The sequence below is a fragment of the Python bivittatus genome, unplaced genomic scaffold (assembly GCF_059951505.1).
Source record: "Python bivittatus isolate LINGU-HERP-01145 unplaced genomic scaffold, Pbiv_v1 ctg000790_np1212, whole genome shotgun sequence".
Lineage (NCBI taxonomy): Eukaryota > Metazoa > Chordata > Lepidosauria > Squamata > Pythonidae > Python > Python bivittatus.
The window spans coordinates 5,007,299-5,024,770 of NW_028277110.1; the positions used below are offsets into that span (position 1 = coordinate 5,007,299).

General features: G+C 46.0%; 1 protein-coding gene across 2 annotated transcripts in view; it reads left to right on the forward strand.

The window, feature by feature from the left end:
• SLC16A2 (solute carrier family 16 member 2) overlaps positions 1-17,472 on the forward strand; it is a 91,163-nt gene that overhangs the window by 57,935 nt on the left and 15,756 nt on the right. For both annotated transcript variants that reach the window (XR_015793594.1, XM_088129177.1), the window contains exons 2-5: positions 8,516-8,660; positions 13,934-14,396; positions 15,454-15,597; positions 17,214-17,442. Coding sequence is in view for 1 of the 2 variants with exons in the window: in XM_088129177.1 (XP_087985303.1) it covers positions 8,516-8,660; positions 13,934-14,396; positions 15,454-15,597; positions 17,214-17,442 (981 nt within the window). In the remaining variant the exon portion in view is untranslated. The remainder of the gene's footprint in view (positions 1-8,515; positions 8,661-13,933; positions 14,397-15,453; positions 15,598-17,213; positions 17,443-17,472) is intronic.

Sequence of the window (17,472 nt, forward strand, 5' to 3'; positions counted from 1 at the left end):
CTTGCTGTGAAAATACATTGGCTGTGTTTAATATTTAAATTTCCCCCAGCTTGGGGCCATCCAGAACTGGGAGATCCCAACTCCCAAGTACCCAGCCTGCATTAGCCACTGGGTTTAATGGTTGCTTTGTTAGGGGAATTGGTTCCCAAACAGCTAGAAAACAGTGACTGGGGAAGACGGAACTTCAGTTTCAGGGGTGTCAGCCAGGTATGGTCAAAAAAGTCAGGATGGGGCAATCCAAGCTCTGTGATGTCCATAAAAATGGGTGGAGCTTCAGTCACACCAATGTGGCCCTTATCTTGACTTTTCTGACCACGCTCTGATGACGCCCCTGTTCAGCTTCTTCCCTTGACTGATGGGGAGGGGGAACAGATTTGGGATTTTTTATGGGAAATAGCTGTGAATAGCATAAATTGGCCAGAAATCCTTGACCTCACAAACGCATGTTCTTCCTAAAGCAGCACTCCGACATTCTGAAAATTGATTTTTTGTGTGCCGAGGTCTGTTAAAAGAAAGGGATTGTAGGTTTAACAAAATCAACGTAGATGCATGGCTTTAAGGATCCAAGGAAGAGTTTCTCTCCTTGCTCAAAGCGCAGGGGGACAGCAAGACAGATGATCCAATTGCCCATTAGGTCTGCTTGGTGTCATTCAAAATTGTTTTGCTGAGGTCCTGTGCTCTCATGTGCATGGAAACTCACATGTGTACATATAGAAAAAAAAATCTCTTAATTCAGGTCTGGGACGCGCACTGGCGTCTTCTGTATCTTGTTGGTTTGGCTCTTTGGCAAAGTTGCTTCTTCTGATTCACCAGCCTGGGGAGAAACTAGCACAAATGAGGACATTGTATGAGCAAACGGACTACAATTAGTCTGGGCATGTTTGAACATTCAAACAGATTAACAAGTATTTTACATAGAGATTTAGGGCCCTAGAAGACGAACATGCAATCGTATGATTGAAACGTTGCAGATGTAACGTATCCTGAGTCTGGCTTAACTCAAGGTACTTGCTGGGACATCGCAGGGGGTTGTTCAAACAGCCAAGATGGTCCCCACCAGTGCCTGTGCTCCATGATGCACGTTAAAAAGGGGTGAGCTTCATCCACACGGCTGCAGCCACTATTTTAACGTTTCTGATCCTCCTGCAGACACCACTGGGAACAAGCCAGCATCCAATCGATCTCAGGGAGAGAGAGAGAGAGAAATCATTGGAAATGTCAACACCACGACCGTGGAATGTTCTCGACAGATGAATGTTCATAGCGTAGTGTTGACATTTCCAGCGATTTGGAACTTCAGACATGTCGGCCTCCACCTTGCCCAGAAAGCTGTAGCCACAGGATTGGGAGCTCGGTTAACAAGCGACTTACCCTCACTTCCCTGTGGCAGGAACACCGCATCCTTTTCCGTAAGGGAAGGATTTTGCAACAGGGCAACCACCATGTTTGAAGTTTTCCAGGGCAGCAACAGGACAGGGATGATTTCTTCAAATCCTGCTTGCACAACACTTGTGTCTCCTGGGAAAACCGTGCCGAGGTCTGCCAAGGAAACAGCAATCTTTTCCTTTGTTTATTTTAGCCCGCGGCTTCCATTTTGTGTCCTTGCTGCCTCAAAATGGTGAGTGATCGTGATGGGGCACCCACACAGTTGGAGCCTTGCCCCCGTTTATAGGCATCAAAACAGATAACAAAGGGGCAAGGCTTAGATGGTACAGTTGGGGCTGCCATCTTGAATTTTTTAACACCCCTCCCCTTGAAGACAGCCCTGGATCATGGCATCATTTTCCAGCATTTGGCAAGCCCTGTTTGCAATCCGTGGAGTGAAAGCTCCGTGGGTCTACACAATTTAATATGTGATTGATCTGGGTATATGTGCTGAAGGGAGCTGCCAAATTGATGTCCAGAAAACCATGTTAGTCTGTTGCAACCAAAGCAAGAAAGGCCATGTTAGTCTGTTGCAACTAAAGCAAGAGAATCCATGTTAGTCTGTTGCAACTGAAGCAGGAAAAGCCATATTAGTCTGCGGCAACCGAAGCAAGCAGTGCACCCCAGAGATTAAGAAATTCAGTCAGGTGACATCATAAGCTTCTATAGATTGGTCTAGATGTGGGGTTGGAAATTTACACTAAACATGTGAGTGTTTATGGTGCAAGAGAAGTCTTGGCTGTTTGGCTGTCCAAGTAATAGATTGAAAAGAGTTTTAAAAGCAAAGAGGAACTGGAACAGAACGATCAGAGTCTGGAATTTATTACACACATCCGGTTGATAGGATTCCATAAAGCTGTGAAAAAAGGCCATTTAACTGTAGCCCGTAGGTAGGGTTTGGCAGTTTTGCTCAGCTACACATGGCAATTCCAACAGCTCTACAAACAGCGAACCTTTTTCTCACTCATCCTAGATTTCAGCTTGTCCAGACAATATTTTTAAAACCAGAAACTATAATTCAGGTCAGTTTCATTCTTAGTTCTGGCTCTCAGGGGAAAGTTGAGTTTCCTCAGATTTGTCTTTTAGGGATGTGGGAAATGAAACCCAGGAAATGTTGACTTGTTCAATTTGCCAAGCAAAATACCTGGCTTGTTTGGAGCAGAAAGTAAGAGGCATTTTTCCCTTCCAGAGAAACGAAAAAGGATTCCTGTAAGTTAAATTCCACCTGTCTGCTGTAGATTCAAAATCTTTCTTGGGCAGGAGACCTCCCAGGTTGATAGTTGCTAAAAAGGACATATTTTCCAGCTTTCTGCCCTCCAGAGATGTTTGGCTACAAGTACCAGCACTCCCAGCTACAAGTCTGATGATCTCAAAGGCTCTGGGTTGGAGGAAGCTAGTTCTTTTCAACTTTTACCTCACCATTTTCTCTTTGCCCAGGCCAAGCTGACCCAAGTAATTCTCACTAGTCTTCCAGAAAAGAGGGCCTGTGTATGGGCGCAGCACACCTGGAAGGATGGCCTTTGTTTCCTTTTTGAACAATGCTCTCTCCATATTTGAAAAGAGGTCTTCTGTTAGATGACGCTTTTACTGGACCCCTGAATTCTCTAGCCAGGCTCATTCAAGGCACAAGAAATTTGGAAATGTTTTGAGTTTGGAAGCATTCTTGCTGATTTCAGCATTAGTTTTCTTCTTTCCCAAAATCTCTCAAAGACAGTTTGGCAGGTTTTCAACCTTGTTCAGTTGGAAAACATCTGGCTGAGGGAAGTACTAATTGCCTAGAGTTTGTGATACCAACTTCCTTACAAGCATAGTATTAGCATTTAAGTTTGTATTTTTTTTAAAAAAAGATTTGTCATCACTTTATCATCATATTCATCCAGATAATGTTGATACCTGAAGCAATGATTTCAATAGATACTTACCTTTCATTTGGTCTTTTGCTATATTGTTCCAGTTGTCCAAGTTGACATGTGCAATTGTAGGACCATCACCATATCACTTTTTGCATCCACCTATTGTCAGTTTGTCCTGCCCGTTTAGATTTCCATTTTAATGCTGTTGCTATGACATTTTTGAGGTTGGTTGGTCAAATTTCCTCATTTCGGATTCGATCTTTGAGCGAAATCTTTAGCATTCTTCTTTCCATGGCATGCTATACAATTTGAAGCTTTTCTGTGTCTGTTTTCCATAGGTAGACTTGTTATATATTAAAGAATAATTCAAGCTATGCCCTTTCAAAAAGATGATAGAGGGATTGGACTTAAAGCAAATGGATGCAAAGCCATCAATGGCTTTGTTTCATTGATTCCAATTAACTTCATTGATTTTAATTGTGTGTCATCCTTCAAGTCTGGCTTATGCTGCCCAGGAAGGATCAGTTGAGCCAACCATCTTTCAGCAGAGATGCAAACCACAACAGACTTTCCTCCTTAAAGCAGATCAAGGGAGTCCAAAGATGGTACATGGAATCGAGCACCAGCCAGGCCAGATCCATGGAGGAAGTCACCAGAGCTAGGAAGAGAACTTGCATTCAAGAATCACATGTATTGGACTACACATCTGAACCAAATTGTCCCATGTTTGTAGTACAGTGAAAATTAGGATTTCAGATAAGTAGAGAGTGGTTGAGAAGTAGGCAGTTTGGTGATCTTCCCCCACCACCAGCAAACAGTTTGATGATGACCATCAAGGTTTTTGTATAAACAACAAGATTTCACATCCTTCACATTAATCTGCTATAGCACCCCAAGAATGAGACATGGAGTGTAGTTTGTAAGACCTTCTTTGGACTCAGGCTAACTTGTAGCAGAGCAAGGATTTTAAAGTCATAATTCTAAAGAATAATCATGTTTCCGATTCATACTTTAGAGATGAGGTGTGTTACAATTGTGGTAATGAATTACTGGCCTCTGACAACTACAAATGCCTTCTTTTAGTATATAGCAAGTCAACCTGCAATAAAACACAGCAGTATATAGGGTGGAGACCAGGACATCTGCAGGGTGCGGTCAAAAAAGTCAAGATGGCAGTCACAAAGGTGCCATTGATGCTCTGCCCTTCTTTATGTGTACTGCTTTGATCTCACCATCATGGCCACCATCTTGACTGTTTTTTTACCATAATCTGCAGACATCCCGGGTGGACAATTGGCAAACTGTATGCCCCTTTTCTGTAGACCCACAATGACATTGCCATAAAGGAAGCAGGGTGATACCACGTGCAGGGGTGTCCATGGAGGGGGTAAAAAAGAAGTCCAGATGGAGGCCATAACTGTGCAACCACACTTCCACCCCTAAGCAGAAACGCTGCTGTTGTTTTGTTTCTTCTCCTGGCTGGATGACAGCTCATTTCTCCAAGTCACTAAGTTCAGGGCCATTCAAGGAGGCATCGCATAGTAACTTTCCAAGGTAGGCAGCTCGGGGCTTGCTTTTTCCCCGTTGGGATGGCATATTCCATCAGAGTAGGACTGCACGATTAAAAGGAACTTTGCAGAAGCGAGAAAAAAAAGGGTACCTTCCTGTGTGGGCGTGTGGCTTCGCCTGGCTGAACCCCCCGGGGGAAAGGCCTTGTGCAATTTCCCGCCATGGCTAAGGGTGTGCAGCGGTGCCGGGATCTGCTTGCCGGCTGTTGGGTTATTGTGCCCCCTTCCTGTACTTGGGGGAAAGGGGAAATCGCAAATCCCAGGAGCAGACGCTTTCTCACGATCGCGCTAGACGTTCACTCGCCGTGGTGCAATGAGCGGTGTCCTTTAACGGAGATATTGTTGTTGTGACTTCAAGAGCGCTGGGCCAAATGCCCCAGTGGATTGAGGGTAGTGGGAAAGGATAATCATAAAACATAACTTCCTTTTCCCTTTGGTTTCTCTTTCTGGAAAAACAAACCAATAAAGTTTTTAAAAAATCAGAAGTTGGTTGTCTCGTCCAGCTGAAGCTTTGCTTGCAAATAGGTTTCTTCTAACTGGGGTGGTGTTTGCATCAACCTTGGTTCGGAGTTAATCCATTTTCTGGATCTGCATAATATCTTGAATTATAAACGGTCCAGAAATGGTAGTAGCAGGTTCACATAATAATAATTCACCCACAAAAAATCTAGTTCAGATTGACACTCACTTGGCTTAGTGTGTTGTGTGAATACTTCTCTTAGGCCAGTGTTGTCCAAACTTGGCCACTTTAAGACGAGTGGACTTCAACGCCCAGAATTCCCCAGCCAGCATGGCTGGCTGGGGAATTCTGGGAGTTGAAGTCCACTCGTCTTAAAGTGGCCAAGTTTGGACAACACTGTCTTAGGTCTTTACATAATCCTTTGTGCACAAAGCTTTGGGATGCAGTGATGATCAGAGATGCACTTTTTTGGATAACTAAGTTGGCTTACTGTCTTCATCTGTGTTTAAAATCAGAGCAAACCCTGCTCTGTCGTATCAGTTTGCAGCTGGTCAGTGCCCGGATGAGAAACCCTCTAAAAAGTGTTTAATCCTGGAAGAGAATGTATTTATTATTTCAAGGAATAACCCCCCTCCCCGTCCATCCGCGGGGTTATGGTGAAAAATCAGTGAACCCAACCCTTGGTCCTGATCCCATTCAAAAGGGGAAACGTGAAATTAATACATGAAGGGGGGATGCACTTTTTAAATTGACTAGATAAAAAGAAAAAGAATCCACAACATTATAACAGGAAAAAGAAAGAAAGCTAAAAAAGGAACAGAAACATACAGGGCGTATATTCGAAGATATGCACGCATATATAAAGCTGTACAATAAACATTTCAGTGAATGAAATGGAATAAATGAATGGATAAACAGAGAGGTTCAGTTTGTGAAAAGGTTGAGTTTCCGGTCAGCCCACGTGAGGGTCAAGAGCATTGGGGGGAGAAGCCCCCCGGCCAATTGAGGGAGGGGCTACCAAGAAATTTTAGGCACCAACATAGCGTCTTTTCAGGGATCCTGATCAGTATGCAGAGAAAGGGCGACCTGCAGCAGAGCACAAGGCTCGTGGCTTCACCTCCAATACGGTGTCGAGCCTTGTGGGTGTCGACCGGAGGCTGGCGGAGATGTGGGCCAAGCCCACCTCTTGGGTTTAATCCGCCAACGAGGGAATTCGCCTTGCGGTGAAGAAACCGAGCAACGGCAGCGAAGCAGTCCGGATTTACAGCCAGTTGCTTGCCTTGTTTTGAAGCTGAAGCTGAGAAGCCTTTTTCATGAGCCAGCGGTTCAGAAAAAATTAATAATAATAATAATAATAATAATAATAATAATAATAATAATAATAATAATAATAATAGACTTGGACTCTTGACATGGGTTCGAGTCTACCCTCAGCCACAGAATCTCCCTGGGGGGCTTGGGGCCGCTGGTTCTCAACCCAGCCTACCTCACAGGGTTGTCATTCTGTGGGAAAATAGGAGGAAGGAGTGCTGTGAATGCATTTTGAGCCCTGAAGGAAAGGCAGGATGCCAGCCTCACCAACATAAATAAATAAGCAGGCTGGTCTCTGCTCAGACACCACCTTTGTTAGCCTGCTCGCTTTTATTTCGGCCGTCGACCAGCATAAAACAACATTCCCACCCTTCCAAAAATAGACTTGGAAGGAGTGAAGTATCATAGGAGGAAGACAAACAGAAAATTACAAGCATAGAATTACAAAATATAAAATATAATCCCAGGGAAAAATCTATACCGATGCAATCTGCAGCATAAAGGGTATAAATAGCTAAGCTCAAAAAATGTTAAAAAGGCATATGAAATAGGAGGATCTATAAGACAGTGTAGTAATTTTAAACTAATTTGTAATGAGCCAAATACTCGCTGTAGGCATCCTAGGATTTGACGGGGCTTATTGCAAAAGGTGAAAGATTTATACATTCTTGTAGAAAAAGCAGAGTATTGCAATTATAATCCAGCCAATTAGAAGCAAGATAATAAGTTAAAATATAGTGTCACTAGTAACGCACACACCCACACAGGAATCATTAAGGAATCATTAAATATATGACTGGAAATTGAGGAATTATTAAAGACATGGCATGAAGATGAAATAAAAAAATAAAAACCCTAACTATTGTTTTTGTCCAGAATGCACTCATTGCTTTTTGCTGGTCTTGACACACCCCTCAAATGCCAAATGTAGCCCGGGGGCATCTGCAGGAGGAGGTCAAAAAAGTCAAGATGGCTACGACCATGCAAACAAAGCCCTGCTTTTTTCTTAATGTACATCACATACACCAGGGTTCCTCAACCTTGGCAACTTTCAGACGGGTGGACTTCAACTCCCAGAATTCCCCAGCCAGCTTCAATTCTGGGAGTTGAAGTCCACCTGTCTTAAAGTTGCCAAGGTTGAGGAACCCTGACATATGCCATATACATCAAAAGGGGTAGGGTCTCTAACTGCCTTTTCCTATTTTATTTTTTTATTCCCTATTTTTAAAAATAATTAATGGAGCAAGTCAGAAGGGTAGACAAGAGGCACGGTCGCAGCCACCATCTTGCCTTTTTTGACTTCTGCACAGATGCCCCTGGCCTTCGAGGGATGTGCTGGGTGGGCGGATGGGAGCTGTGATCCCACAGACCTCACAGGCGCCTGGTATTGCTCTCAGCCGTAAATTGCAAAATGGTAGTTTGTTAAATAGGCCTGATTGCTTATATATGAATATGCTGGGCAATAAACCATGGTTTACAAAACACAGCGGATGAGGTCACACTGCACACCAACTACAAGTCTGCAAAGCCACTGGGTTCACCCTGGTTACTTCGCTTGGCCATGATATATCCGAAATGGCTGTGTTGACAGAGAACATTAAACCCTGAACTGTGTTTTGAAAGCTGTAACAGCCAAGTCCACACCACACGTTCAGCCAGGACCAAACCAGACACTTGATGGGCGTCATATGATACGGGAACATAGGCAAGGTCCAGCTTCCAAGGAGGGGACCCTAAAGGTGGAGCCAGACGTCTGTCCTTCTGCTCTCAAGCCCAAGACCCAGCGTGCTTTTCTTCTTCGAACCACACCAGCCTGGGGTTCTCCCTCGCTTCCTGACCTGTTGCAGAGGGTGGCCACCATGGATGACACCACCTTTCCTTTCTTTCCTCCTCTGCAGCCTTGGTTGGATCCATCGGCATGGGAATGGTTTTCTTTTGCTCTCCCATCGTCAGCATCTTCACCGACCGGATCGGATGCCGGACCACTGCCGCCTCAGGAGCCGCCATAGCGTTCATCGGCCTCTTCTCCAGTTCGTTCACCAAGTAAGGTTCTGAAAGGGAGGTTGGGAGGGTCGAAAGGCTCACCAGCGAAGATCTGGCCTGTGGGGCTCTTCTGATCTCTCTGAACACTTGCCCTCCAACCAGAGCAAACCACGTCTCCCCCTCACTAACCTTCGGGGGTCCTTTCAGGCAGAGGCACACAAACCTTAGAGATCTTCCAGACTGGTCACCCATGAAAGACATAACTGAAGATAAGCAGATGAGCTCTATGAAATATCAGTGCAATGTCCTCATCACCTTCCATATTTGACCTGGTCCCACCAGGACTTTTTGGAATGGAACCCAGAGCAGGCCTCACCTCCAAAACCATGGCGTGTCCCCCGCCATTCACACTTTGAGGAAGACCCATAGAGCAGATTGTGGGGTGGAGTACCACCAGCATGTCCTTGAACTGCCTGTTTCTGAAGACCTCTTGCAGGCAGCCACTACACTGAAGCAGAGGCATCCGCAGGTCAAAATCTTGGCTTTTTTTACCTCCCCCAGATGTTCCTGCATTGAGGAATGGTCCCAATTATGATCTTACTAACCAGCTGTGCTCCTTTTCAGGCTATTCCACGCCTGCTTTTCCATCTCTCTTTCCCCATCTCTGTTGCTGCCACCAACGCTCCATTCTCTGCCTTTGAAAGTGGTGGCCATGTTCACGCCAGATGATAAACTCTCACCCTAGGCTATTGTTATTTCTTTATTAAATGCATATTCTGCCACAAAGCAGCTTACATAGGGATCTCCCTTCACTATATTCCAATAACTATTGCCCTGCAAGGTAGGTTGGGGAGAGAGTGACTGGGCCAAAGTCACCAAGTGAGTTTCAGTGGCTGAGGATGGACTTGAACCTGGTCTTCCCACTTCCAGCCCAACTCTTCATACTAGGCCACAGTGAGTTAGCAAGACCCCATTGCTATGTTCACATAACATCTGTATCCAAATGAACACCTGGCTCAACACAGGGCTTTGGTGCAGCTGGAAGATGCTGGATTCAAGAAGACTGGCTTATAGCAAGGGGCCTCTCAGGAACGTCCAGTGTCACAGGTAGCTTCCCAAAGCCTTGGGTATGAATCCCACAGGCCCTCCAGTCCTTGCTGGCACATTGTAGATGTGACAGAAGGGAGACACAGTTAAATACTGGGAAGCAACCAGGTTGTTGTTGTTGTTCAGTCGTTAAGTCGTGTCCGACTCTTCGTGACCCCATGAACCATATCGCGCCAGGCCTTCCTGTCCTTCACTGCCTCCCTGAGTTTGCTCAGTTTCACGCTCAAAGCAACCAGGTAAACTGTATTTAATTTATTAAAATTGAATTAAATCAAGTCTAAGTTAGGTTTTCACTGCCCCTGCCCGCCTCTTTTCTCCCCTTCCCCTTCCTTCCTCCCTTTGCTGTCCTTTAGTGGTGTCAGCCCTTCAAGGTGAGCCAGGTCAAGAAACCGGCAGTGCAAGGATTGCAGGAACGCTGCCTGTCAGTGCGTGGCAGGATAACAGAATCCCAACCAGTTCCTCTCGGCCCCATCCGAGTCCCCCCTCCCCTTGCAGTCTCCTCATGCCTTCCCCCTTCCCAGGACCAGGTCTCCCTTCTTCGCAAGGGGCCATCTGCATTTTTGTAGGCCAGCTGTGGTAGCCCTGGAGGGCAGGAGCTCCAGTCCAACACAGCTGGCTGGCCAAGGCTGAGAAAGCTCTTTTTGGGTCTGGCTAGAAGTCTTTATCCTTGCAAAGGACGTTGGGGAGATATTGGACGACCTGCAAGTTTGGCTGAAGCAAACTTGATTCTCTGGCTCATGGCAGACGTTTGCCTGTCCCAAATGTTCTTTTCGTTTTTAAAATAAGTGCTGTTCCAAACTGATACCATTAATAAAATGCATTATTTTTTTAGAAAGTAGAGGACATTCGTGCTTTCTGGTCAATGAAAATGAATGAAAAATGAATGTGTTGACATGGTTTGGCTTTATGTTCTAAACATGAGGATGTTAAGCAAGTGTTTTGGAGAAGAATACATTTATCTCACATTAAAGTGGTTGTTTTCTGCTTTGCAGTGTGCAGCTCTGGTCAAAACATTGGGTTCCTCTCTTGTTTATTTTTAGCCCTTTGAAATATCTCTAGTTTTGTCTTTGTACATTAGATTTTCCACAGTTTCCCTTAAGCAGCCCAGTTAAAACTATTCGGACTTAATACCAAAATTCAAATTATAGGCTAGGTAGTGAAGTGAAGAATTTCCTGGAAACATCTGAAAATAAATATTAATAATGCTGTGCTCCTGCTTTAAAAAACGTGCAACATTTGTGCAACATCCCTCATTACGTTAACTTTTAGAGTCAACAACTCGGTTCAAATTATTTGCAGTTGAGGGATTATGCAAACACATCATAACAGTTGTTTGGTATTAATTTCAGATTCTATTTAAATCCAACGCACTTGGGCGGGAGGGAGCCGTTCGCTGTTTTTAGCAATTGTCCCGCTGAATTCGGTGAGGTTGAAGAGGGCTTAAGAAAACAGAGACAGCTTTGCCAGAGGAGGGTCTTAATAGCATGGAGAGAATCCCACGAGTTTCTGACATCAAGAATGACACACTCAGTGGTGTCCCTTTTGTGGATTTTTAAGATCCTCTTTCCCAACCCGACAACCTCCTCATGAGTCTATTAGGGGCGCTGGGTTGGGGAACTCTGGAAGTTTCCCGAGTCCTAGTCGGTAAGTGAGGACTACCTGCAATTTATTCCTCTGCTGAACTTCCTAAAAAAGACTGTCATATGGGATTCCCACCAACCCAGGTTAACAGGCCACCATTGCTCTATTCATGGACATGTTGTGCCAAAGTAAACCATATTGTGACATAACCTGATACCACATTCACACAACATAGTAAGACAGTAGCTGTTTTACACAAGTTGAACCACCCCATCCCATTTTAACCCCGTCTGGCACATCATCTGAACCGAGCTACGCCTTTTCCCTCTTGCTCCCTCCTTCTCACTGTCCGTGGCTACCAGGCCTGATGGGTGATATTAATCAAAGCGTTTTAAATCACCAGGAGGTGCTCTTTTAAATTCAAATTCCCCGTGGCATAATTCAGGCTCTTTCTGAGCAGAGGCACCTTGCCAGAGTGGGTCAGAAGAGTCAAGATGAGAGCCACGACAGTGTGATCAAAGCGCTGCTTGTTTTTTATGTGCAACGTACAGATAGTCCTTGCTTACCAACTGCCTCATTCAGCGACCATTTGAAGTTATGATGGTGCTGAAAAAATAACTTTATGACCAATGCCTGCATTTATGACCTTCGCTGTGTCCCTCAGCCATGTGATCACCATTACAGTTAGTATGTGTTGTCCTGTGCCTGACCTGTGTTTTTCTTTTTTCCCCCCCTTGCAGAGCAGAGAGATTGAAGAGGAAGGGATTACAAGAGAGGAGGAAGCAGGCACACAGTGGGGAATACACTGGCTGTTTGTGGAGCATGCTCAGGGCTGCCAGCACCTCCACACTGCTTTTGATGTGTATTCCCTATTGTGTGCCTACTTACTCTCTTGTAATCCCTTCCTCTCTAATGAATGTAAGCACAAACATTAATTCCCTTCTTGCTAATTATCCCAGCGCCGGGGTGAGTGTTCCAAAGGGTGGGGGAGTGGGGAAAAGGAAAGCACAGTCGTGGTTACATGATTTCCCACTTAGCAACCACTTCGCTTAGCAACAGAGTTGTCGGTTCCAATTGTGGTCACTAAATGAGGACTAACTGTATGTGCAACACCCATAAAAAAAACGAACAGAGCTTCACTCACTCTGTTGGGGCTGCCATTTTGACTTTTTTGACCATACCGTGTGGACACCCCAGCCTTAATCTAGTGGTGAAAAGAATTAAAAATTACCTATTCCACAGCCTTTCTGCTGCTCACGGGCAGAATCAAACTTTTGTCACATGTTTCTCAAAGAAGAGAGTTCATCTCCTTCCTGAGAAGAGCAACTACCCTGAACCTCTTTGAACATTTGAAGCGACCTGATAGAAAGTTGGATGTCGGTCCGCCTAAGCCTAGCTCTGCCCGCCCAGATTTATTAGTGACCTTGTGAATTCTCAAGCTTTAGGTGATCTTTGTCTTTTTTCGCTGACAAGCGAGGACATCCTCCTAAAGAAAAGAGGGATCTGCAGCTGTTTAGAATTCTTATTTCCCCGCGATTCGTGCAGAACCTTTTTCAGGCCTTTTAATTGGTGTGTTTTATTTATTTAAGACATATACAAGGCTGCCCGACTCATGATTTATGAGCCACCAGAAAGTTAAGTTTCTCTAAATGGGTGGGAGGCGTCCCCCCTGCCCTACGTGCACCTTGGGTAGGCAGCATCCTTTGGGACTCCCCCTCCCCACCAACACAAGGCCAGGCTTAAAGGCCACATGCTGGGAACCGTGCACTTATTCTCATCCCCGCCACACTGGGCACAACTTGAAAGGATATACAGGCAATTCTGGTTATTTGTGGTAGTTACATTCTCCGAAAATGCCACGAATACCAAGTTAGCAAATGCTGAAACCTTAGCTGGGAATGTGTGCAACCGGCAGTTCCAATGTTTTGCTGTTCCAGTAAGCACAACAGCCCCACAAGTACGGATTTTGGAGTTACAAATACAAGCAAATTGGCAAATATGGAACCCGCGAATAACAAGGATTGCCCGTATGGGTTAAAAGGAAAAGCCAAACTACTTGGCTTAATTCTAAGAGCATCAGAAGAGCCCTTGTAGATTTGGCCAAAAGCGCAGTTAGGTTTTTGTCCTGGCCCTCCCCAGTTTTTGAAGCAAGGTTTCCAGGAGACATTTGGAGATCACAGTGGCCACCAGCATGAAAATATTGCCTACCCCTAGACATGTGGGGGATGAGACCAGTGTCACCACAGGAGGCATTTAAAATTGCCAAAGACGTCTCCTAGCGTTGGGCAGTCACTGCAACTTACTTATGTATGTATGTATATTTTAAGAAAAGCAACTTAAACCGTGCATCAGCCAAACAGTGCCCATTTTAAAAAGCATTTTAAAAGCACAAGAGAGAAGACAGCCAGAAACCCAAAACAATACCCGTTGCCGTCATGGTCCCACCCAATTCCACACTTCTACACACCACCCAATAAGAGATCCCTTCTTGTTTCCCAGTGCCCGGCATAGCACGGCTCGCAGCCGGCAACCAAGCTGCACCTGGGTCTTCCGTTGCACCAGTTTTGTAACTCTTGGGGGAAAGAGGCCATAAACCACGCTGGAATTCCTTGCCAACATCTGTTGTGGAATTATGTTTTCCATAGGTCCCTGGAAGTCCGCTACTTCACCTACGGGATCCTCTTCGGATGTGGCAGCTCCTTCGCCTTCCATCCCTCCCTGGTCATTCTGGGGCACTACTTCAAGCGGCGACTCGGCTTGGCCAACGGGCTGGTGACAACCGGCAGCTGCCTCTTCTCCGTGGGCCTCCCGTTCCTCCTGAAGGTGGTTGGGCGGGCCCTGGGGCTTGCTCACACTTTCCGGATGCTGAGCGCCTTTATGCTGGTCCAGATCTTCTTGTCCCTGACCTTCCGCCCCATGTTTCCATCCGCTTCGGATTGTCGCAATAGGAAGGAGGTCCATCCAGACAGCCGGAGCTGGACGCAGCAGTGCGTTTCGCAGATGCGGAAATATTTCAACTTGCGAGTCTTCAGGAGAAAGACTTACCGGGTTTGGGCTTTTGGAATAGCAACTGCAATCCTGGGATACTTTGTCCCTTACATGCATCTGGTGAGGATGCGGTGAGATGGAGAGGGGAAGGGGGGATGTGGGTTGCTCCTTGTTTTGTGGAAGAGGAGGGGACAGCGTCAGTCCTGCAAGGTCGATCATACTAAGGGACCAATGCCAAATAGGTCAGGACTACTTTTTATTTTATTGTAAAGCTGTAGTAACGGAATCTTGCAAGTCTGAATATGCTTCCCCCCTCTCTCCCTTTATCTTCAGATGAACTATGGAGGGGCTCATCTGAGACGTTTTCTCACGTTAGTTTCTTAGCCCGGGCTCAGGCCTCTCTTATCTGACCATTGTCTTGGTAGCGGCTCTTCCTGTCCTCCAAGGCCATTCCCTCTTCAGACAGAGGGTCCCAAAGTGACGGGGTTGGTCTTTCACGAAGCAGCACTGTGGGAGTGCTGTCAGTGAGAACGAGACGTCCCTTGTGCTGAAGCTAGTCTGACTGGCTGATGACCTTCTGCTTTGGAAGTCAGGGTGGCCATCATGAAACGTCAGAGTTACGGTAGTGATACTTCCTGACGGTGCGGATGGCTGAGCACTTTCTGCCATTATGGTAGAGGGTCCTTGTTGTTTTGGGGGGGCTTTCTGAAATGCCACAGGGGACGTGGGCGGTGATCTTAAGATGTCACTGGGGTGGGCAGGGCTGAAATTTTAAATGCATGTTCGGGTGGTAGAGATTTTAGAAGCGAAAAGATGCCTTAAGTTTTGCAGAGGCTGAAAACACCCATTTTACCCATTAACCTTCCCCTCCCAAAAAACCTCCCAAGAAAATTTGGGCTAGCTTTGGGGGCCTTTACGGAGTGCAATGAATGCCTAAAACTCCTACTCCATACCCCTCAAAAATATACCAAGGGAGACCACAAATCATGGGTTATCCTCCCCTTTTTATGCCTTTCTTACTTCTGGGGGGCTACACTGTCTCCCCAACCCAGAAGAGTCTGCAGGTGTCTCTTTTTACCAGGCGACATGTGGGATCTGATTCTCCACCCATTTCCATCGGCAATCCTGAAAGCTGTTGGAACGAACACAAGACTGATGCTGATTTTCCGCTTTTCAGGTGAAGTTTGTAGAAGTGGAGTTCAAAGAAAAGGAAAAAGCATGGGTTGTGCTGGTGTGCTTGGGAGCCATGTCAGGAGTTGGGCGCCTGGCCTCAGGACCAATTGGTGATCTCATCCCTGGACTGAAGAAGATTTATTTGCAGGTAGGAGATGAGTGCTTAGTCCAAATTCACATTTATTTACTACTTTGCCCTTCCTCTGGAATGTTCCATCTGCGTGTTGAGACATTCTCCATTGTCCACATAAGGCCTTGGGGAGAAAAGTGTATCTAAGGTCCCAGTCGTGGAAGGACAGTAATCATCTGATTCTATTTTTCATGGAGCAGAACCTTGCCCATGTGGCTTCTTTCAAGTTTTGCGCTAGGGCTGTGCCTCCCTTGGCATTTAATTGTCCAAAGGTGCCTCAGTGTCCATGGGAACACAATGTAGCATCTCTCTGCGATGCCTTCTTTGCAGTGGAACATACAGAATCTGCAGAGGCCAGCGGTGCAACCCTGGGAAAAAGCAAGGTTGTTTTTAGGTGCCGCAGACACTATTAAGTCTGCACTCCAAAGCCCTTGTTGGAGATTGCATTTGAAACACGTTGACAGCCCTATTATATGGTGCATGTGCACATAAGGGTTCACACTGCAGCCAGAAAGCTGAGATGAGCCTCATTAGATTGACTAGACCAGTGTTTCTCAACCTTGGGAACTTCAAGTCCAAGATGTGTGGACTTCAAACGCAGTGGGGTGATGAAGATGCTGGACGTAGCCTAGAGTCACTATGGAGCTCCCTGGGTGATTTGAGCAGTTACAGTGGAACCTCGGTTTATGAACTTAATTCGTTCTGTGACTGGTCGCAACCCAAATTGGTCGCAACCCGAAGGAAATTTCCCCATAAGGTTCAATGTAATTACTGTTAATCTGTTCTGGCGTGGCGGCTATTGCTTGGAGGGAGAGTCCCCCTCCCTACAACCACGTGTCAGGGGCGGAAAAATGGCCGCGGACCACATGTCAGGGGCGGAAAAATGGCTGCGGACCGTGTCACGGGAGGGAAAATGGCCGCGTATCCTGTTCGTACCCCGAGGCGGAGTTCGCAAACCGAGGTAAATTTTTGCGGCTGGAGCTGGTCATAACCCGAAAAGTTTGTTAACAGAGGCGTTCGTAACCCGAGGTACCACTGTACTGCCTGTCCACTCAACCTACCTCAGCATGCCGGCTGGGGAATTCTGGGAGTTGAAGTCCACACATCTTAAAGCTGACAAGGTTGAGAAACACTGGACTAGGGTGTCTGGAAAGTGGATCCTGCCCTGTGAACATAGGCGGCAAATACAACCCAGGACGTTCATCCTCGTTAACCAGAGACTGGGAAGTCGTTGCTCATAGATGCTAAGATTCCTGCATTAACCTGAAGTAGCACTTGCAGAATGTCAACGTTCTGCAATGTCAGTGTTCAATTTAAAAATGAGTATGGATGAAACTTGGTGCAGTGTCAGCGATTTCACGTGAAGCTGCAAAACTGTGGTGAGATAGCACCAAAATCACACGCATTTTCAGGCAAGAATGAAAAAGTCTTGCATTTTCCCATGAGATCTCAGGGACGAGATGTCAGAAATCTTGTGAGTTTGGGTAATTGCGTGAGTGAGAAAGTGAGAGTGACAGAGAGAGAGAAATTACTTATAAAGTGTGCTATTCATTAATCCTCTCAGTCCCCTCGTTTAGGGAATTACTCCACGTATGTTTTTGTTGATGAACAACATCACTGTTTTGCCTCCTCAGGTCGCGTCCTTCATCATCTTGGGGATCATGTGCATGATGTTGCTACAGTGCCAAGCATTCTGGGGGGTGATTGTCGTCTGCCTCTTCCTTGGACTTTGTGATGGACTCTTCATCACCCTAATGGCCCCCATTGCCTTTGAGCTGGTTGGGCCCATGGAGGCTTCTCAAGCCATTGGCTATCTCCTGGGACTCATGGCCATTCCAATGTCAGCTGGCCCCCCAATTGCAGGTGAGAGAATTGTCCAGCTTGATAACTCTA